A 24,271-nucleotide genomic window follows, 5' to 3' on the forward strand; every position below is an offset into this window, starting at 1 on the left:
CAGATCTCAATCACCATGTAGTTCCAGACTTATACTGGAAGACGAACCCCCACTGAATAGCATCGCGACATAAAACCATAATGATAAGAGGGAGGGTGGGTGGGAGCACAGACCAGTCCTCTTCAGGTGGCTGGCAGCTGAGGCAGCATCCGGCTTTTATAAGCAGTCTGAAGGCGCGAAGAAACAGCCTGCCAAATTCCTCCAATGGCATCTTGTTGCGTAGGGAGATTGCACCAATAGAACCTGCCGAGAGAAGGGAGAGAACAAGCACAGGCAAAGAGCCCTTTGACCTGTCCCATGCAGGCCCCCGGATAATGTCGGGGACCAAACATGGGACAGTACAAAGTAGCTAATAATAAAATAAACTGACACAAAGTATATTTAATTGGTCATATAATGGCCACGGTGTTTATTCAAGGGGTAACCCAAATTAGCTACATTCAATTTAACCAAAAATCTGCTTTCAGCATAGAATTAAATTTTAAAATTAACAAAATGATCCAATACCAGATCTCAATCACCATGTCCTTCCAGTCTTATACTGGAAGACGAACCCCACCCGCCGAAGCAAATTGTGAAACAAAACGCTGAGGCCCCCCCAACACCGTGGCTTCCTCTATAATATTCTGTATATCTACATTGAATATGTCCAGACCTATGTCAGACAAATGTACCAGGTCTGATTTATAGAGACCTGAAAGAAAACCTTCCAACTCAACATGGCGATAGGATAAGTCATTGGAAGAAACCAAAAAATGATGAATGGTTCTATTTAAACATCTACGAATAATGTCTAAATAAAACAAATTGCTAGAGGGGGGTCAAAGTAACCTAGGAATCATCTCAGAAAAGGTGATAATTGGGGATGGAAAAAGGACCTTAAACGAAAAGAGGTCCTGTTTCATTTCACATAAAAGATTCCAAGTTTTAACTTTACCAATATCATTAGCCCCAGCGTGGATGATCAATAAATCCGCGCTGGGTCAAACATTAGTTAAATAAATCAATTAATTTCTCACATCTTTCCAACGTAAACCCCCAACACCATGCCAAAAGATTTGCAAAGCATTAACATTAAAACCCAAAGTCTTTGCGAAATCCCTTGTTTCGGCTCTTTTGTAGGCCCAGTGAGTAAATGAATGGCCTATAATCCAGACTTTGAACCTAGGAAAATCTGAAAAGAAAATCAATTAGTAACTAACTTAGGTCGAATGTAAGACTTATACCTACAACTGTCCCAACGACCCAACCTCTGAACCTCCTCTGAAGAAAATCCCATAGAGTTAGCAGCAGTGGCTGTCCCTATCCTGAAGGAGTGGGAGGAGAAATAAAAGCCTGACAAACCAAGGATTTTAAGACAAGAAGAAAAGACAGAAGAGAATCGATAACGAGTGAGAGGAGACAGGTCATTCTGAATAAAAAATGACCCGTGAAAGAAAGATCTAAAGGAAATTAAATTTGAATTATTTTGGACAGGGCAGATAGGCATATACCATGCCCTACCCAAATTAATTATGTGTCCCTTCCCAACCTGGTCGGTTTTTGATCTTCTAATGCATATAGTGAGTGAATCTGTAGAAACAACCACATCATTATCCAAAAGGAAAGCGCAGGAAGACTTATTTGAGACGGAAAACTCACCAAGACATAAAGCGCCAAAAAAGGCCAGCGAAAAAGCTGCTTTAAATAATACAATTTCATAGGGGGAAAAGCAGACTGAAGGCAAAGTCTGCATTACTTTAACCAAAAGATCAATAGAAATGGGTTTCCTACCGTCTCTAACCAAATGGGAATGCCTAAAACCTTTCAATACCTGATGGACTGGATAAAAAGTAGACAAAGCAGGAAGGCCAAAACATTTTAGAAAACAGGAAACACTGGCCAAAATTTATGGATAGAAGCGGCACTAAGTTTAGAGTGGATTAAAAAAGTAACAAAAGACAGTGCTCTGCTTATTCTTTCTCAATTTTATTTCTAACAACCTCTGGATGTGAATGGACCGACCATAAATTTTCAACTAAACTACAACCAGTCCCAGCAAATCCAGGGACTAAAAAAACATGCTTAAAGCCGCTAAAAGCAGCTCCACCATCTTGATGTTTGGATACATTTCTAGCCAAGGCAGCATGCTTGACAATTTCACTGTTGTCAGTGCCTTTTGAAAAAACCCGTCCCTGGATTGAGGCTGTCCTGACATGGCAGAGGCCTTTCGATAACATCTACAAGCAAGGTGCGACCCTGTACAGTTTGAGCACTCATGCTTGTATCTACAGTTGGCCAAAAGTTTACATTGTCCTTCATTAAACACAAAGCAGAATCCTTTGCGAAATGAATTATTAGCAGGGTTGAGTGTTTTATATTGTACCTGCGGTTTAGGAGGCAACATCAGATTTAGCCAAAGGCCAACATCTTTTACACCTCAACGCAGAGAAGGATGTACAGCCAGTTTCTGTCTGAAATTCTTCATAATGAAACCATGAGATGCCCCCGAAAATGCCTAAAGGCTTCAGCAACAATGTCCAGATGTTGGAATAACCGAGAACATTTTTCTGGAAATTTTTCACCCATAACCGAGGCGAAAATACAGAATGCTTGAAGCCAATTCTGAAATGTTCTAGATATGGCATGCGCCACTGCAGTCAGTGGTGCATTGCGAGGGGAATATCTCCTAAACCGTACAGGTTTAGGAGATATTTTTTTACCTACAGGTAAGCCTTATTATAGGCTTTCCTGTAGGTAAAAGTCGCCAATTTGACTATACAACCACTTTAAATCTCAGTTATTGCTCTGTAGTTAATTACTTGAATATATACTGTTACTTTCTGTTATTCTTCCACAGAAATACTATAGTAAAGACAATTTCTGTGTTTTATCATAACGTGTGTGTTTCTCATTGGTCATTGCACTTACACCATTGCCAGGTGTGCCAGAGGGGGCTAAGGCTGTTATTAGGGTTGAGAGGCAGAGTAACGGACTAAACATACAAAATCAGGTCCTACAGGGGTATCGCTACAGGATCAAACTCCAGTTCATTCCTGCATGACAGTTGAGGGTATTTCAGTGTCCTCTCTAGTCAGCACAGGCAATGAAGTGATATTGTCCTTGCTTTAAAGCATTTGTAAATCCAACATTTCATATTCCTAATACACCAGTACCTTGGATTACGAGCATAATTGGTTCTAGATGTATGCTTGTAATCCAAAGCACTCATATGTCAAAGCGAGTTTCCTCACAGGAATCAATGGAAATTCACATAATTCGTTCCACCGCCACTGCTCGTCTATGTAGTACCGCATATGGACAGAGGTGGGGGCACCGGAGACATTCGGTGCCCCCACCCGGGACCACTTGCAGATGCTCGGAGGCACTTGGGAACTGAGTGTCTCCAAGTGTCGCTGGCGCCTCCGAACCTCTGGCCAAATGCGGTACTGCACACCCCAGAGGCTTGAGTCCCGCTCGTCTTGAGAGACAATGCTCGGAAACCGAGTCAGGATTTTTTTTTTAAACGGCTCGTATTGCAAAACACTCGCAATCCGAGGTTTTGCTGTACTTGTATAAAACACTATACTGTTCTCTTTGTATTGCTTCCTTTGTGTAAAATCCCTGGTGTTCCTGCCAGTCCCACTTCTTTCCTATTAAAAACTGAGCACACTAGGCATGAGAACACACACTGTGGTCAGTTCTCTAGCTATAAAAATGTTTGGCTTTACATACACTTTAAAGGGTTAGTTCATCTGGTTTTAAAAAATGAAGACTGAAATTTTGCAATAAATTTGAATTAACCCTTTTCCCTATTGCAGCGTTAGCAGCTCACTGCCAGGACAGAATATGTTCTAAGCATTGGCTTTTTTTTTTTTTTTTTTGCATTAGTAATAAATGTTTTTGTTTTTTGCGGTCACAGTATTTGCTTGGCACACTGTTGCTTTTCATATTTGAAGTATTCCTCTAAGCTAAGTGTATCCAAAGCTACAATATTGCTAAAGGGCAGGAGCCACAAGAAAAGGGTTATAATCATTTTACACAGGGTCTTGAGTTAAAGTTAACTCCCTGCTGCCTTCAGAGCTACGCAAACCACTAGCATAGCCCCAGGGCGTGTAGGCATAGCTGTATGTTGGACTGGTAATGCATGCACCAGGGGCTTCCTGGGTGCATGAAGATTGTTACCTTTGCAACTGTTGTCATATTATTGTGCTTTAAATACCTCAACAGTGCAGTAAATGATGTGCTTTTTTCTTTATAAATTGTGTTTAGTGTTGGCCAGCGCCAGTTGGTTTGCCTGGCAAGAGCCCTTCTTCGAAAGACCAAAATCCTGGTGCTGGATGAAGCCACAGCAGCGGTGGACCTAGAAACGGATGACCTCATCCAATCAACTATAAGAAAAGAGTTTGAAAATTGTACAGTGATAACCATTGCACATCGACTCAATACAATCATGGATTACACACGGCAAGTAGTTTAAAAAGATCTACTTATAATTATAATACTAATTATAGTGATACAGGAATATACCTGTGATATAAAATAATCATATTTTAGTAAGCCTATATCTGTGATAAAGAACGGGTGATACCTGATGCATCAGAACAGTAAGGCTGGGTTCACACTGCTGCTGGATGTGGCTCGCAGCAGGGGGTCCGGTGTGTCTGTGTTCTCCATTTCAGAGACAAAAAAGGGGCAAGTTTTTGCCTGAATTCATCATTGAAATGGAGTGAAAGATGCACAGGACTCCTCTGCAAGCCGCTCCGCAACCGCCCCAGAGATATGTGAACTGGCTCTATAGAGAGCCGGTCACAATCTCCTGTCATGCAAATTGGATGTGGAGAAACCTGTATCCAGTTCGCACTAGTGTACACCCAGCCTGACTCTTTATAGAACCACTGTTGTCAACACATCCCATTAAAGGTTAAAGGAGTCCTTTAATTAGTATGTTCACAGCTTAGTTTTTCAAGAAGAGGACATTGCCTGCCTTATTTTGGCACTATACAAAGGTTTCAGATAAGTAATGTTGACTCACGAAAAAATGCAGGGTTACTCCACCCTTTCTTACCTGACAGATCATTGCCTTCTTGGAAGCTACCTGAGGCTTCTTTTTATGTGAGTCTTTTGGACACCATGGGGGAAACTCTGTACATTCTACCAAACCCATAGGAGGTCTCATAACCTCCATACTGCTGCTGACAGGTTCTCTGAAATTATGCTCAATTGTTGGTCCTCTTGTGTGTAGTCCAAGGTGCCTGTAGAGCCACATGCTTTTCTGTAGCTGAACAAGCTCATCTATCAACAGCTAACTTTTGTGACTTCTGACACCAGTTTTTGGGCTTCCACAATTGGGCCAATCCTTCACACCCAGCATCACTCCCAAGAGCATCACACAAGAAGCACAGGACAGATATGAACAAAAGTCCGTTAGTCATGACATTTCTAAAGAGGATCTCTCACATGCTGCTCAAAATAATTACTTCTCTTCCAGTAAGACTTTACACACCTCTGCCTGTATGCTGTGTTAGCATGACACACCAAGCTTGCTGAATAAAAAGTATTCTTGCTGCACATTATAACCATTTTCCCCCCCACAATTTACCTAATGGGAAAATACTGATAGGTAGCCATTGTTTTATTTTTTACTATACAGTCATTACCACCAGTGGCTAACTGGGTCTTACCTGTTTCTCCTTTACAGAGTGGCAGTGAGGCATTACAACCTTATCTGCCACAAGACCCTGCAGTAGATAAAGGCCTTTGGGGGCATAAATTAGGATTACTGTATGCATGTGCAACAGGAGTTGCATGGGTTGGATCAAAGAATTATCAGTAGACTTAGCTTAAAGTTTGGTAACCCCTTATAAAAAAAAAAGTTTCTTTAAAGCGTGAATAGTGAACAGTGCTTCTGCTGTGTAATTCAGCCCTTTGTATCATCTAAAATAACTGGTTGATCTTGCCTTGTGCTGCCCTCCCCTCTGTAAACTGCCCTCACACCGTGGTCAGATTACGTGCCTGCATCATCCCGATGTCTAAGGATGAGCTGAACATCTCCCCCCCGGTTCTGTTTGCACCAGAACCTGCGAACAGACCTAAAATTTGTGTGAACTTTAGAACCCGATTAAAGTCTATGGGACTCGAACGTTCAAAATCAAAAGTGCTAATTTTAAAGGCTAATATGCAAGTTATTGTCCTAAAAAGTGTTTGGGGACCTGGGTCCTGCCCCAGGGGACATGTATCAATGCAAGGAAAGTCTTAAAAACTGAAGTTTTTTTCAGGAGCAGTGATTTTAATAATGCTTAAAGTGAAACAATAAAAGTGTAATATTTCTTTAAATTTCATACCTGGGGGGGTGTGTATAATATGCTTAGAACTGTCCCTGTACAAAGTGTAATTTCTGCTGGAAAAAAGGTCATTCAAAAGCACTCGCGGCTATAATGAATTGTCGGCTCCCCGCAATACAGAGAATAGTCATTGAAAGTCATTGATAAAAAAAAGAAGTGTGGTGTTCCCCCAAATTCAATTACCTGGCCCTTCAGGTCTGGTGGCACCGGGTGGAAGTTTTTGGGTGTGTTTTGCACGCCACAGGCTTTTCAATAAAAAAAATGGATATTAAGGGGAACCCCGCGTCAAATAACAAAAAAGAGAGAGCACCCCCGCTCCTGAACCATAGCAAATCACATGCCCTCAACATTGGGAGGATGCTTTGGGGGTCTGTGACCCCTCAAAGCACCATGTCCCCATGTTGATGGGTACAAGGGCCTTAATCCCCACAACCCTGGCCTGTGGTTGTGGGGGTCTGCGGGCGGGGGGCTTATCAGAATCTGGAAGCCCCCTTTAACAAGGTGACCCCCGGATCCCACCCCCCCTGTTTGAAATGGTAAGGGGGTACAAAAGGACCCCTACCATTTCACAAAGAAAGTGTAATAAAATTGTTAAAAAACACATACACACCATTGGGAAAAGTCCTTTATTAAAAAAATAAAATAAAATAAAAAGATTCCAGTGGTGGTAATCCACTCTTGCTATCCAGCGATGGCTGATCATCTCTCCAGGGTCCAGCGCATCCATCCTGTCTCCACCGGAGACACTGCGGGAATCCCGGCAGCCTGACACCTCTTAGCTGAGGAGGACGGCCACCCGTAACCTGACCCCGCCCCCTCTGACGCAAGGGAAAAGTCGTGCTTCCCCAGTGATGTACGGATGACCCCGCCCCCCTCTGATATAACGCAGGTTTCCGTTACATCCATTACTTACACTCGAAGCTCATCCTTAACGATGTCTCTCCTGGCTCCCTCTCCCCCCCTGCCTGCCAGATAGTGACAGTGTCCATCTGCTCCCCACCCTTCCCCTCCTGCTGCTAAAATAACTGTGTTATTCCTACAATCCCCTGTGTTACATTAAACTATGTGCTCCACTGTATGTGCTTTTTTTTAAATATGCTGCTTTAGGGGGACAAGGGGGACATAATTTAATGTAACACAGGGGATTGTAGGAATCACAGACAGTGGCTTTACAACCACTTTAACTTTAGGGCTGTTTACACTGAAAGCATTTTTTTTTTCAAGTGCAGCAAAATGCATGGACAATAGAAAACATCACATTGTTTTTCATAGGGCATGTTTATTAGACATGTGCAGAGTAAAATATTTCGTTTCGGAATTTCGTTTTCGTCCGAAAACTTAATTTATTTAGTTACTCCCGAAATTCGTTTTTATTTATTTCGGTTTTCGTTCAAAAATTGCATTCGTCTGAAAATCCACATGAATTACGGTCGAATCTGTCTTTGAAGGCTTATGGTGTCTGTATAAAGAAGATTCGACGGAGCTAGTATATAGCATACTTTAGAACCCTATTAAAGTCTATGGGACTCCAACGTTCAAAATCTAAAGTGCTAATTTTAAAGACTAATTTGCAAGTTACTGTCCTAAAAAGTGTTTGGGGACCCGGGTCCTGCCCCAGGGGACATGTATCAATGCAAAAAAAGTTTTAAAAACGGCCGTTTTTTCGGGAGCAGTGATTTTAATAATGATTAAAGTGAAACAATAAAAGTGTAATATTCCTTTAAATTTCGTAGGGGGGGGGGGGGTTTCTATAGTATGCCTGTGAAGGGGCTCATGTTTCTGGTGCTTAAAACTGTCCCTGCACAAAGTGTCATTTATGCAGGAAAAAAAGTCCTTTAAAATCACTCACAGCTATTATGAATTGTCGGCTCCGTAATACAGAGAACACTCATTGAAAGTCATTGATAAAAAAAAAAATAAATAAATAAATAAATAAAAAGCGTGGGGGTCCCCCAAATTCAATTACTAGGCCCTTCAGGTCTGGTATGGATATTAAGGGGAACCCCGCCTCAAATTTTTAAAAAAATTGACGTGGGGGTCCCCCTAAAAATCCATACCAGACCCTTTATCTGAGCACGCAACCTGGCAGGCCGCAGGAAAAGAGGGGGGGACGAGAGAGCGGCCCCCCCTCCCTCCTGAACTGTACCACGGAAACCTGCATGTGTAACATCAGAGGGGTGCGGGGTCACCCATACGTCAAAGGGAACCCCGGGTTTCCCCTTGCGTCAGAGGGGGGGCGGGGTCAGGTGACGGGTGGCCCCGCCCTCCGTATATAAGAAACGTCAGGCCGCCGGAATCCTTGCAGTGTCTCCACCGCGGAGACAGAAGAAGGATGTATTCGCTGCGCTGGATGAGATGAGCCATCGCTGGAGAGATGACCGTCCGTCGCTGGATAGCAAGAATGGATTACCACCGCTGGAATCTTTTTTTTATTTTTTTTATTTTTAATAAAGGAATTTTTCAAAAGTGTGTTTGTCTTATTTAACAATTTTTTACACTTTCTTTGTGAAATGGTAGGGGTACATTTGTACCCCCTTACCATTTCAAACAGGGGGGGGCAGGATCTGGGGGTCCCCTTGTTAAAGGGGGCTTCCAGATTCTGATAAGCCCCCCACCCGCAGACCTCCACAACCACCGGCCACGGTTGTGGGGATGAGGCCCTTGTCCTCATCAACATGGGGACAAGGTGCTTTGAGGGGTCACAGACCCCCAAAGCATCCTCCCAATGTTGAGGGCATGTGGCCTGGTACGGTTCAGGAGGGAGGGGGGCCGCTCTCTCGTCCCCCCCTCTTTTCCTGCGGCCTGCCAGGTTGCGTGCTCGGATAAAGGGTCTGGTATGGATTTTTAGGGGGACCCCACGTAAAAATTTTTTTAATTTGACGCGGGGTTCCCCTTAATATCCATACCAGACCTGAAGGGCCTGGTAATTGAATTTGGGGGACCCCCACGCTTTTTTTTTTATTTATTTATTTTTTTATCAATGACTTTCAATGAGTGTTCTCTGTATTACGGGAGCCGACAATTCATAATAGCTGCAAGTGATTTTAAAGGACTTTTTTTCCTGCATAAATGACACTTTGTGCAGGGACAGTTCTAAGCACCAGAAACATGAACCCCTTCACAGGCATACTATAGACCCCCCCCCCCCCCCCCACGAAATTTAAAGGAATATTACACTTTTTTTGTTTCACTTTAATCATTATTAAAATGACTGCTCCCGAAAAAACGGCCGTTTTTAAAACTTTTTTTTGCATTGATCCATGTGCCCTGGGGCAGGACCCGGGTCCCCAAACACTTTTTAGGACAGTAACTTTCAGAATCTTTTCTCTCTGACAAATCTTTTTTCTCTGTCGAATATTTTCTCTATATAATCTTGGACTAATAGAGGTAAGGTTAGGCACATTCGACCACGGGTTCTATAGACAGATTGTTATTGTCAGAGTCATGTCGAATCTCCTATTCTATATCGAACTGTTTTAACAATGAAAACAAAAATAAAGCATTTATTTATGTCGGATCTTTCCTTTTTCGGATTTTGTGCTTTCGTTAACGTTTGTCAAAACGAAAACGAAAATAGCTGAAATTCGGACGAAAATGCATTCGGACGAAAACGAATGCACATGTCTAATGTTTATACAAATGTTTTACATTGCAGTGTGTTGTAAAAAAGTCATGTATGCTGCATTTTAATTGTGTTTACCTGAAATTTACCGTTAAAGGGAATTCAAACTCTGCCATACTTTTTAACCACTTCAGCCCCAAAAGATTTTACCCCCTTAATGACCAGAGCATTTTTTGCAATACGGCACTGCGTCGCTTTAACTGACAATTGCAGTGACGTTGTACCCAAACAAAATTGACATCCTTTTTTCCCCACAAATAGAGCTTTCTTTTTGATCACCTATGTGGTTCTTTTTTTTTTTTTCAACAATTTTGAAAAAAAGCTATATTTTTTACTTTTTGCTATAATAAATATCCCCCAAAAATATATAAAAAAAACAAATTTCTTTATCAGTTTAGGCCAATATGTATTCTTCTACATATTTTTGGTAAAAATATAAATAAATCGCAATAAATGTATATTGATTGGTTTGTGCAAAAGTTATAGCGTCTACAAAATAAGGGATAGATTTATGGTATTTTTATTATATTTTTTTTAATTATTAGTAATGGCGGTGATCTGCGATTTTTATTGGGACTGCGACATTGGGGCGAACAGATCGGACACTTTGACACCATTGACATTTGTACAGCAATCAGAGCTAAAAATAGTCACTGATTACTGTATAAAAGTCACTGGCTGGAAAGGGGTTAACACTAGGGGGCGATCAAGGGGTTAAGTGTGTTCCCTCAGCGTATTCTAACTGTAGGGGGATGGGCTATCACTAACATGACAGAGATTACTGTTCCCGATGACAGGGAACAGAAGATCTCTGTCATGTTACTAGAAAGAACAGGGAATTGCCTTGTTTGCCGTTCTGTCTCTCCTCGCCGCGATCACGGGACGCCGGCAGACATCGAGTCCTGCTTTTGCGTACAGGTATGTCAAGAGAGCCCTTCTGTCTATGTATATTGGCATGAGCCGGTTGTCAAGTGGTTAAATACAAAAATCCACCAGGAGGTTTATGCCACAATGGACTCTATTCACAAAGCGGTATCTTACTGCATCCGAGTATGCTGTAAGATACAGTACAGCGCTTTTCAAAAAGTTTTCTGGCATTCACTAAAAATGGGTAACCAAGAGGCACCACCCTTAGTTATGTAGAAACTGTCAGGCGAAACGCAGAGCATTTTTTTTTCGGGTTGGCGGTGGGCATCTTGATTGAAGATGGATCTACTCGTGGTATATACATTTTAATTTTTTTTTTAATGAAGGACTTGTCAAAAACTGCATACTGTTTTTTTTTTTTGTTTTTGTTTTTTAACACTACACAATTTTTTTGGGGTGAATGAGTAGAGGTACCATGTACCCCATATTCATTCACATGGGTGATCGGGATCTGGGTGCCCCTTTGTTAGATTCCAGATCCCAACAAGCCCCTCCACAGAGCCCCACAACCACCAATCAGGGTTGTGGGGAATTGTTGAGGGCATGTGGCCTGGTATGGTTTATAAGGGATAGGGGGGAGGGCGGTACCCTTTCCTCACCTGCTAGGCTGCATGCTCGGATAAGGGTCTGGTATGGATTTTAGGGGGGGTCCCACACCATTTTTAATTAACATTTTGGTGTGGGTGTTTCCCTCGAAATCCACACCAAACCTGAAGGGCCTGGTGGGGATCGGGGGGTGACACCACACTGTTTTTTTTCTTAATTTTTCATTGCCAGCGTTTTATATTTACATTCAGCTGTCAGCAGGGAATCCCGTTGACAGCTGATGACTTATCATTTGTCAAGGATGTGGCAACTGCATGCTCTTTAACCATGTGGTTTGCTGGTTGTTAAGGATGCCAGGGGCTTAAATATCGCATGGCGGGGCCACTACTTATTTAATGCATGGATTTTATTTATTTTTTACCTTTTGTGACTTGTCTTTCCCTCCTGTTTTATCCGGCATTTACCAATGTTTTTGCGTTATGCGGTAAATGGCGCATAAAGCAATAGTGAATTGACATTTTCAGAAATGCTTTTCAGGATTTGGGAAAACGCCTAAATACGGCATACGACCTGGTTCTGTGAATGGAGCCGTGTACTAGTATGCACCACATATTAGCACATTATGGCAGACTTGGATGTCAAACAATGCCTCCAGTGATGCTCTGCCAGCCTGAGCTTCTGTCTTCTCATAGTCTTCCTTCTGGGTTTACTGCAGCTCCTTGGGTTAATGTTAATGCATGCATTTTTGCTATAGCCTGTTTACTCAATAAAAAAATAAGATCACAAATTCAGTGATAGATGGACTGAGGCATTATAGGGGATTAAGAAAAAAAGAAATGTCAATACCTGAGCTGATTAATTAATGTAGTAAGGATGTATTCAGTGAGATTTAGTTTGTATGATCTACTTCTTCCACAATTATTTGACAGTGAGATGTGATCAATGCTGTAGTAGAAGACATGTTTCTAGACAGTTGTTCAGAAATAATTCTAGGGGACTATTGTTGTTAAAAGGTTCTTCAAATGTTTTGCTGTTTCCAAAAGCAAATACAAATAGAAATACAAAATTGTTTGGGACTTTAAATGTATCCCCCTAGGGTATTATAAACACTAATCAATCAATTATAAAAGTTAAACATTTTTATTCAAAATATCACAAAATCTTAAAAAAGTTTGGTTAAAAACATATCTTCAAAACAGTTGTCCAGGGTGATGTTATCCTGGCTTTGAGATCCGATTTAACCACTTCAGCCCCGGAAGGATTTACCCCCTTAATGACCAGGCCATTGTTTGCGCTACGGCACTGCGTCGCTTTAACTGACAATTGCGTGGTCGTGCAATGCTATAGCCAAACAAAAATTTCCTTTTTTCCCCCCGACAAATAGAGCTGTCTTGTGGTTGTATTTAATTACCTCTGCATTTTTTTTGCGCTATAAACAAAAAAGGACTGACAATTTTCGAAAAAAAATAAAAAACATTTTTTACTTTCCCCTATAATACATATCCAAAAAGAATATAAATATATATATATATATATAAAAGTTTATTCATTAGTTTAGGCCAATATGTATTCTTCTAGATATTTTTGTAAAAAAAAAAAAAAAGAAATCGCAATAAGCGTATATTGATTGGTTTGGGCATATTTAAAGCATCTACAAACTATGGGATAGATTTATGGACTTTTTTAAATTGTTCTTACTGGTAATGGTGGCGATCTGTGATTTTTAGTGGGACTGCGACATTGTGGCAGACAAATCTGACCCCAAGTGCCACTTTTTGGGGACCAGTGACGTTATTAGAGTGATCGGTGCTAAAAACAATGCACTGATCAGTGAATAAATGACACTGGCACGGAAGGGTTAACACTAGGGGGCGATCAAGTGGTTAACTGTGTTCCCTAGGTGTGTTCTAACTGTGTGAGGGATGGGCTTACTGGGACAATACAGAGATCGCTGTTCCTGATCACTAGGAACAGCAGCTCTCAGTATTGTCTCCTGTCAGAACGGGGATCTGCCTTTTTTACATAGGCAGATCCCCGTTCTGCCTCTCTGTAATGCAATAGCGGGTGGCCGGTGAACATCGAGTCCTCCGGACCCACGGCTGCGCGCCCACTGTATCTCATGCATGGACCGATGTATAGGTAGGTGGTCCAGAAGTGGTTAATAGGCCAATGCGTTTCACGGATTGACCCGCTTCTTTAGATACTCAGATCTTATCTACTACTGCAATAGTATACTAAAAACATGGGAAACAATAAGTATTCAACAACACATGATATCACATATTGTATTGTACTGTATCTGAAAATAATTTAACAAGTGATATCTTATAGTATCATATGCATTAAGAATGCTCACAAAAGGGGTGAATTGATTTAAGTAATATGGTCTAATTCAATCCAAAAATGGATAAAAGAATAACCTTTATAATATATAATTAATGAAAGGATAATCCCCTGTAAAATAGTGCATAATAGTTGGTGATAGACAGCCTGGTTGGCCCTTGGGGAGTTTTTCCAAAATTGCCTCCGAAAATGGACACTGACACAAATCTAGGTATCAGAAGATAATGTACCTAAGGCTGCGTTCACACTGAAAGCACCGGCCATTAGCTGTAAAGCGCCGCTCGTTTAAGCTGCGATTTTGCACCATTTTTTGGCCACTAGCGGGGCCCCAAAGAAGCGTTTAAAAACTCCCGCGTTGTGGCGCTTCCGAAGCGCTGCTCATTCATTGCAATGAGCAGGGGCCTTTGGGAGTGGTGTATACAGTGCTCCCAAACAGCCCCAAAAAATTCTGCTTGCAGGACTTTTCTAACGTTCCGCAAGCGCACCGCCCAGGTGTGAAAGCACCTATTGCAGAGAATGGTGGGCAGTTTTCAGGCACTTTACAGTGCCTCCGTGTGTAAGGGGTCTCAATGTTTAAAGTGGCTACAAGAGGGGGAGAGAGAGAGAAGGGGAAAAGAAAGGGGTGAATGGGGGGTTTGGGGAGGAGGGGGTGGGAGAACAGAAGGACCGAAAAGGGGAGGAAGGGAGAAAAGAGAGAAAGAGAGGACAAAGGAAAAGGAGACAAGGGAAGAAAGTAGAGAAGGAGAGAGGGGGGAGGATAGACTGACAGAATGAACCACTAGACAGTAGGAACTACTTTCCAAGTTTCTACATTTCAAAAAGCAAGCACAGCATTGTTATGTTGAATATGTGTTAAGGCTCAACTATCAACTGAAATTGCCAAAAAGTACTTTGTTACTCTCCTGACAATAAAAAAAAATCCTTGTAAAAGCCAAACAAACATGAGGGTGAAATAAATTCACAAGTGACATCACAGTTCAAAGATGTTAGTAGTTTCTGCTGAAATGAAAACCATACACATACACTGTGGGCACCTGCTACTAAATTGACACCTTCATTGCATACAGTTGATCTATATGCTTCAGTGGGGGTTATTTACTAAATACAAATCCACTTTGCCTTTATAGATCCATGGGGGACATGCAAAGAAAATAAAAAAACAGCATTTTTGCTTGTAGATGGTTGGATGATAAAAACAGCAGAGCTTCCCCTGATTTCAGATCTTAACCTCAGGTTTTACAACAACTGCACTTCCAAGTGCACTTGTAGTGCATTTGTAGTGCAGACTGGATTCGTCTTTAGTAAATCTACCCCAATGTTTGTTGGTACCACAAACAAAAAAAATATATCACTACTTACCAGTCCTTAAATTTGGTGTCTGCTTTCATTTATTTATTTTTTTATGTTTAATTTTCTTTTTTAAATGCGGTTTTCCTTTATTTTCACCCAGGTACCTGGCCAATAACAAACGTCATGTTTTAGCGTGTCTCCATTCCCCTGGGGCAGCAATGGAGACACCTTTGGACAGCAGCATTGTCAGTTTGGGGATAGAGTAGAGTTAGATAACCTAGCAAGTTTAGATTTTGCTTGCATAACAAATTAAAGCTGAACTCCAGCTAACACTTTTAACCACTTGGCGTCCGGCCGCCACAGTTATACTGCAGCAGGTTGGCACGGCTGCACAAATCTCTGCAACTATACATCGGTTCTTTAAGAGGCATCCGCGATCGTTCCTGACAGAATGAGAACAGGAATCTGTGTGTGTAAGCACACAAAACCCAGATCTGTCAGGAGTAGAGACAGATTGTGTTTTCCTACTAAGTAGGAACAACAATATGTCTCCTCCCCCAGTCATTCACATCCCCCCACAGTTAGAAACACACCTAAAGAACACACTTAACCCCTTGATCGCCCCCTAGTGTTAACCCCTACCCTGCCGGTGACATACAGTAATCAGTGGCTATTTTTAGCACTGATCGCTGTATAAATGTCAATGAACCCAAAAAGTGTCAAAAGTGTCTGATCGCAGATCGCCGCCATTACTAGTATAAAGAATAAAAAATAATAATAAAAATGACAAATCTATCCCCTATTCTGTAGCCGCTATAACTTTTGCGCAAACCAATCAGTATACGCGTATTGCAATTTTTTTAACCAAAAATATGTAAAAGAATACATATCGGCCTAAACTGATGAAGAAATGTGTTTTTTAAGAAAAAAAAGTTGGGATATTTATTATAGCATTAAGTACAAAATTGTGTTTTTTTTTCAAAATTGTCGCTCTTTTTTTGTTTATAGTGCAAAAAATAAAAACCGCACAGTTGATCAACTACCACCCAAAGAAAGCTCTATTTGTGGGGAAAAAAGTACATTAATTTTGTTTGGATGCACGACCACGCAATTGTCAATTAAAGCGATGCAGTGCCGTATCGCAAAAAATGGCCTGGTCAGGAAGGTGGCAAATCCTTCTGGGGCTAAAGTGGTTAAGCAGTTACAGCAGCATTTTTTTTTCCTTTTGGCTTTAAAATAAATGAATAAAAGCTGACCATTTTTTAAAATGGTGCATACTCAGATGCACTGCTAGTCTCTTTGGGAGCTGGCAGAGACTGGCAGCACATCTGTACACCTGCATTGGATTTCACACACGTGCACAAATGCTGCCAGCTTCTGTAGAAGGGTGCTATAGTGCCCCCATGGCATGTGTTTATAAAGTTGTAGCTTAGTAACAACACCTGTGACATAGCAATCACAGGAGGCAGTGGGGCTTGGTCTAGGCTGGAAACCAGAAAGTGCACATAAAGCAACACATAGGTAACAATTAGAATTTTTTGAAACACTTGTGTAAAAGGGAAGGTGGGGGACAGAATACCAAATTGTTGTTCTAGTGAGTTATGTTCCACTTTAAGCTGCAACATATTGCATTTTTGTGGGGTTTAATTTAACTTAATTTTGCATTATAAGAGCTGCAATAGTATGAAGGTTTCTTTTAACAGTTTCCAATTTTTACAGGGTTATTGTCTTTGACAAAGGTGAAATTGTGGAATTTGACACGCCTACAAGACTACTGGAAAATAAGGGATTATTCTATTCCATGGCAAAAGATGCAAAAGTAATTTAACTCTTGGAAACTGGATTTGGAGTTACTGATCAGTAGACTCAGGGAGCAGAAAAGGAGCTGCACAACAAAAATCAACAGAAAATGTGACTTATTGCAAAAAACAAAACCAAACATTTTCTTCCCATCAAAGTGCATTTTTATATAAATGTAACATCTTTACCGAAATATTTGTCTTTTGTTTTCAATACTAAAATGTAAATTATAAGTATAATCCAACAGTAATCCAATATAACAGTAATCCATCTAGGTATTATCTGTTTAGGAAAAATTCTGATTAATCTTTGATTTTCCTAAATATTTAAATCACACAATTTAGGAATTGAGACATGGGCAGAGGACAGGAATAATTTGAGCAATGGTGAAGGGGGAGGCTGATGAATAGTTTTATAAATGTTTGGGTCGTCCAACCCACCAGGCCCTGTGCTCTGTCACTTACCAAGGTAGCTTGCAGACAACATGGCTGTGGCTGAGGGGGTGTGCAAGGGAACTGAAGTATGTTTTGTGTTGATTAAGTGTGTCCTACTAATGTTTTTGCACTGGGGGACCAGAAACAGTGTTGCAGTGCCTTGAAAAAGTATTCATACCCCTTGAAATATTCCACATTTTGTCACGTTACAACCAAAAATGTAATAAAAATCAATAGATGGTGCTGCGCTCCAAGTGATAAAAAACAAAGTGCTCAGTGATTCATATATATGTATACAGCATAATGGACTCCAAAAAATTATTCAAATTCATACACTACAAACAAAATATAAATACAAAATCTAAAGTGCTAAATAGTCCAAGAGATAAGTGATAAACTTCCCATGTGCAATAGGTACAAATAGTCTAATTCAGGATAGCATCCAAACCGACGTTATCCTGAGCGGGATAAAGTGCCTATGGGAAGCATACAAAGCAGTCCTTAGGGGACATGTTTGTAGCGCACTACTCCCTTGGGAGCTGCTGGGTGTGTTCATACCTTTCTGTTAACTACTTCCGTTCTTCCACCCCTGCACGAATACCATTAAACAGCCAACAGTCCATTAAACTTTGAAAACTTTTATTTCTTGCTTGGTGAATGTTACATTGCTGTTAGAGGATATGAGTTGCCTCTAAACTCTGGTTCCCATTTCTGTTCCCATGTCCTTTCCTATAGTGAACTGACCAATGCCCCTCTGAAAGACATTGTGGTATATGGATGCTGGAAGCCCCAGGCCTCACCTGCCTATCTTGACTCCTGCAATCCTCCCGTCAGTTCAGGAAAAGGTTCTGACGGTTAAACACTGCTGGGTTTCACTCCCTTTGCTCTCCCCCATCGACAGTCCATGATTTCCACCGAAAGTCGATCCCAGTTTACTCCGTCCTCTTTGTAGCTACTTCCTGGTCCGCATGGTCGGATACATCCTAAGCTGGGATGCCCGGTCCACTCCTGCAGATTACATTGTGACAGTTGTAATGACTATCCGGCACTGCGGTCTCTGAACCCTCAGGCCTTCAAGCCCCTTCGTGCTATCCAGCGCTGGGATCTCTGAACCCTCGGGTCTTCAAGCCTGCTCCTTGTTAGTTACATTTCTGCTCCTTCTCTGCTCCAGACTCTTCGTATCCTCCCCCGGAGCATGTGACCCCCCAGCTTATATGCGAGTCCTGCCCCTGCCAATACAATTTAATGATTGGTCCAGAGCTCTCTAAACAAGCTGCCTGCACCCCAGTCCCCAGCCCACCTTCCTTCCAGAACATTTCCAATGGAAGATAAGGGAGATCTTTCAGGGTCAGAATGCAGGTGGCCCCACCCTCCTCTCCCTACTCTGTCACTCCCCTTTCCCAAAACAGAAAACCAGGCCTTAAAGTGCAAGGCCCTGGTTAAATTCACCTAACACTTAACCTACATAAACCTATTTAGCACCCACCTAAAGGCGGTGGGCGCTACATGTTATTCAATTGATGGCAAAACGCAAACAGGAGCATTTATTAGCAAGGCGCACCCTGGAGACCCGCCTAGAGTCCCTATCTACAACTCTTAAGCATTCCCCCGCTCCTGCTAACTGCAAACTCCTAGACCAGGCCCATACAGGGTTGGATTTATGTTTAACGGAAGAGGCGAAATGTACACTGCATTGGGCTCGCCAGAAATCGTATGCCAAGGCGAATAAACCTAACTCGATGCTGGCTAATAGACTGCATACCTTCATTCCTAAATACACTCCCATCACCCTACGTACCCGATATAATGTTCTTACAGGCAATCCGCTGCTGGTCTTAGACGAATTTCGTCATTGGCATCGTCTCACTACCCTTTACTCTGCCCCCATTCAGTCTTCCACTCAGGGCCTGGGCTCCTTTCTGAATGGTTTGATACTGCCCACGTTGTAGGAAACCCATGCATCTTTAATGGACCAAGATGTACAGACAACCTAAGTGCTACAATGTATAAAGGAACTGAAAATAGACAAGAGGCCAGGCCCCGATGGTTTATGGCATTTACTATTGGAAAATGGCCAGAGTTTTAGCTCCCCATCTGACGGCTATGTACAATGCCGTAAAGGCATTGTCTCTTTTCCTTATCAGGAGGGTAACGCAACAAGGTTGTCCACTCTCTCCGCTCTTATTCATCTTGGCTGTGGAGCCTCTGGCAGAGGTGGTTTGTTCTCATTCGGACATAACACGTGTCGAGGTAGCGGGCTCTTCCCATAAGATATCATTGTTTGCAGATGATATTCTGATGACCCCAACTAAACCCAGCCCTACCCAATCTTTTCTCTCTCTTGGATACTTTTGCATCTTTTTCTGGCCTTTCCGTCAACCCTACCAAATTGAAAGCAATGTCACTTAATCTTCCACCTTCTGAACTTACAAAGCGCTTTCCTGTTCCAATGGTTACCCTCTTTACCTTATCTCAGGATCTGACTTACTCCGACCTATGCAGGACTCTATCAAGCCAACTTTCCTTCTTTATTCAGAAAACTGACAGATATGTTGTCCTCCTGGACTCATCTTCCATTATCTTGGTTCGACAGGATTGTGGCGGTTTGTATAACCTATATTCCGAAACTACTTTACTTTTTAAGAGTCCTGCCGGTTCCAGTCGCCTTACATGTATTGCGAATACATTAACGCAAAATCCTAAAGTTCATCTGGGGCCCCATCTGACCTAGGATTAGTAAGTAAATCTTATATGCCCGTAAGATCAATGGTGGTCTCTCGGTCCCCAATTTGCAAGCTACTATACAGCAGCAAATATAGCCCCATTATCTCATCTTGATCTAGATATATCCAATACCAGTCTCCTCTCTGCCCTGGCTCCCCCTATACATCATCCCACCACGATCGGTCCATGCCTGTCACATCCCCTCCATCTATGGGATTCGATTAAATTCCCTGCAGGTCTGATTTCTCCTCATCTTCCCCTGCTCCAAATCCTACACTGCCCATTATTTCCGCCGGGGTGCGATAATCCCCAGCAGTTCACTTGGTGGATGGCTAACAGTTTTGTGGATATTCACTGTGTTTACCCCCAGTAGGATCATTGCATTTGAGGCCCTGTGTTCCTCTCGTAATATTCCCTTACGAGAAAATTATAGCTACCTATAGCTCTGACACTTCCTCCAACAGCTAATATAATCTAGGCCCATTCTCTACACTCTAACTCCTATCGAAAGCATCTGTAGAGCCCGAACTCAAACCTCTATCATCTCCTCTAAAAATAAACACACATTCATGGTCTTATCACCTTCAGTGGGAGGCAGACTTAGGGAGCCAGCTGAATTTGGAAGACTGGCAGGTCATGACTGTAACACTCTCTAAATGCTCAAAAAATGTTTTTATTCTTGAAAATGTTTACAAAGTACTTTATAGGTGGTACTACACATCGGCTAGGCTGGTTTGTTTCATTCCAGACTACTCTCCTTTGTGTTTCTGAGGATGCTCTCAGGAGGGCACTATGGCACACATTTGGTGGACATGCCCGAAGGTATGCAGACTATTGGTCAGAGTCTACTCTCTTCTCTGCAACATACTCCATACTAACCTCAAAAAGGATTCTTATGAAGCTCTTCTCTGTAAACCAATAGATGGCGATGCATCTATTTACTGCAACCAGGTTACCTATAGCTAAGGCATGGAAAACACCTATACTTAGTTTTGAGGTGGTTAAAAACCGTATGAATGACATAATGGTAAACAAAAAACTCACTACTATTTGGCAACCCTGGATCAACTATATTAAACCTTCCAGATTTGATATTATACTCCTCTCAATTCAACGTGCTTCTGCTCGCCCACTGTGAGGACCCCCCTCCCTTTTCCTTCTTTCCCTGTCCTTCTCCATCTTTCAGTCTCTTTTCTTCATCCTCTTCTCTTTCTTTAGCTTGATATTTCATTCATTCTTCTAGTTTGCCAGACCACAAGGCATTTGCCTAGGTGGGATGGTTACATTGCTAGCTATATAGCACAGTTCAAAATGATACTCTTGTTGATATACACTTTTAAAATATATGGTTAATAATGGCTGACATTTAACAAAATATGTGGAATTTAGTTCTACACTTCACGCAACGTTCCTCGGAACAGGGAAGTTCCAGACTGCGTTGCTTATTTTTCAGATGTTACGTTTGGCCGATTTTGGTATTTCTGAAATTTGAAAATTTGCTATTTTGCTTATATTACCCCTTTTATCTTTATTATCATCCAAACCTTGTCTTGATTATGTTTAACGTTCCATTGCAATGTATCCACCAAACTGTCAAGCAGTACTGTTGAATTGAATATTAATAAAATCTTTGTAAAAGAAATCAGTGGAGGTGGCTGACAAGCTTTAATGCCTCATGAAAAAGTGACAGGCTACTTATTTTTTATTACAGCACAACTCAACACCTTGCTCTTGTTTGAACAGCACTGTATGCTGCCATTGGAATATTCATGGCAGGTGTTGAAGGGGGGATAGGATCTAACCACTTCAGCCCCAGAAGATTTGGCTGCTCAATGACCAGGCCATTTTTTGCAATTAAGCACTGTGTCGCTTTAACTGACAATTGCTCGGTCCTGTGACGTTGTACCCAAACAAAATTGACGGCCTTTTTTTCCCCACAAATAGAACTTTCTTTTGGTGGTGTTTGATCATCTTTGTGGTTTTTATTATTTGCACTACGATTTTTGAAAAAACACAATATTTTGTACTTTTTGCTATAATAAATATCCCCAAATTTTTTTTTTTTTTAAAGTACATTTTTTCCTAAGTTTAGGCCAATATGTATTTTTCTACATATTTTTGGTAATAAAAATTGCAATAAGCGTATATTGATTGGTTTGCGCAAAAGTTATAGCGTCTACAAAATAGGGGATAGATTTATGGCATTTTTATTATTATTATTTTTCTTTTTTTTTACTAGTAATGGCAGCGATCTGTGATTTTTATCGGGACTTCGACATTATGGTGGACACATTGGACACTTTTGACACATTTTTGAAACCATTGACAATTCTACAGCGATCAGTGCTATAAAAATGCACTGATTACTGTGTAAATGTCACTAGCAGGGAAGGGGTTAACACTAGGGGGCAGTCAAGGGTTTAACTGTGTTTCCTGACTGTGTGTTCTAACTGTGGGGGGAGGAGACTGACTATAGGAGACAACAAATCGTGATTCTTGGCTATAAGGAACTCACAATCTGCCTCTCGTCTCCTTACAGAGCAGGGATTTGTGTGTTTACACACACACACACACGTCCCTGTTTTGCCTCTCGTGCTTGTGATTGCGCGCGGCCGGTGGTCATCGCGATGGCCAGCCACAAGCACTGGCATCCCCGCAATGCTATCCCGCTTAAAGGAGCCAACGTACAGCTACGATGGTTCCGCGGGATCGTGCCAACCTGCTGCATTATAACGGCGGCTGGTCGGCATTGCTTAAAAATGCTGAATAACGCTATTACTTGATCCTATATGTAATTTTATTGCTTAACTGTCTATTGGTCCTCAGGTGTGTACGCTTAAAGGGATTATACTTGAGACTTTTCAATATTGAAGTTAAGTGTCTTAACTGTACTCAAATTCCAATGCCTACTCTGTTATTTTATCTGTCCCTTGATAAGGGAGCCTGTTTGTTACTTGAAACCTTAAAATGTTACTAAACCCACATGAGTAAAATCAGTCTGTATATGCAGCATAGCATGCTTGTTATACTCACTGTGGAACTTAAGGGGTTAATCTTCTGCATTGTGTAAAAAGGCTGTTTTATTGTTTTATCCTGTATGCACAGATCCTTCCCTCCCTGCACTGTCTATCTGAGGAAGGCCAGTTAACACAGGCAGATTAGCCGACCTGCACATGGCAGTTGTGTTTTTTATGCTGGAGAGCACATTTACTAGTTGTTCAGAGCTAAACAGGTCACATGATATTGGTATCACACACGTGGGCGTGTATACAGGCTGCAGTGGAAATCTCCTCCTTCCTGAACTCTCAGCACTGGAGAAACTCTGCAGTTTAATACAGATCATCCAAAAAGGTATATAGTGGCAGTATTTAAATGTGAAAATATGACTTATAAGCTGTGGGCACCATGGCAGCGGGGGGGGGAGGGATTAACTATTTTCATATTACTGGGTTTAGTAACACTTTAATAAAGAGATTGAAATTTAAAAATGCTAAATAAATGCTGTATAAACACAGAGTATTGACACACATGTGCATGAGCGCTTAGGATGTCTTGTTGACAGTAGTCTATCAATATTGTGTTGCAGTGGAAGACATTTTTAACAATGGGTTAATGCAATAATATGACATTATGTAACTTATAATGTGTTGTTGAGCTGTAATGAAATATGTTTCCATAAATGACTCTCTAATGAAGAAGGAAACAAACTACCTCAGGCATCAGATCACATGCTTGCCATTTCTATAGCCTATGCAGATTTTTATAAAAGATAGAAAATACTAACATTTATATATGAAAATGTGTTTGTTTTATAATTCTTTTTAATGTGAATAATAAATATTTTAATTCATAAACATTGGTTTGGTGTTATTGTGAGGATGGAAATATGTAAAACTTGAAATATATATTTACTCTGACTAAATATATGTACAGTATAAGCTAATCTGCATAAGGTTCCTGGTTTTGAACTCCTAGGATTGCTAATGTTGACATTTATTTTCTAATAAACCTAAAAAAAGTATATCAAACTATATATGGAAGCTGTGCTCTACATTCTCCTGTTTTGAAAGCCGCACATTACATGGGCGTTGTTAACGAGTTATGACTGTCTTTAATGATAAGTTGCACACTATTTGTAAACCTCTCACAAATCAAGGCACTTCAAACCATTTAATGAAATGCATTAGCAGCTGTTACCTCAGTGCATACCACAACATATCAAAAATGAATAAAACAGCTGATTATATCAGTAATCTATATTC

At 41.2% G+C, this 24,271-nt stretch overlaps 1 protein-coding gene across 1 annotated transcript in view; it reads left to right on the forward strand.

The window, feature by feature from the left end:
- Positions 1 to 23,863, forward strand: part of LOC143924555 (multidrug resistance-associated protein 1-like) — a 435,651-nt gene extending 411,788 nt beyond the window's left edge. Inside the window, exons 31-32 of the mRNA XM_077448932.1 lie at positions 4,252 to 4,446; positions 16,771 to 23,863. Of these exons, the coding sequence (XP_077305058.1) occupies positions 4,252 to 4,446; positions 16,771 to 16,879 (304 nt within the window). The 3' untranslated portion in view covers positions 16,880 to 23,863. The remainder of the gene's footprint in view (positions 1 to 4,251; positions 4,447 to 16,770) is intronic.
- Positions 23,864 to 24,271: the final 408 nt, after the last annotated feature.

Source organism: Lithobates pipiens, unplaced genomic scaffold (genome assembly GCF_037356315.1).
Source record: "Lithobates pipiens isolate NorthernLeopardFrog02 unplaced genomic scaffold, aLitPip1_a1.2 Scaffold_22, whole genome shotgun sequence".
Lineage (NCBI taxonomy): Eukaryota > Metazoa > Chordata > Amphibia > Anura > Ranidae > Lithobates > Lithobates pipiens.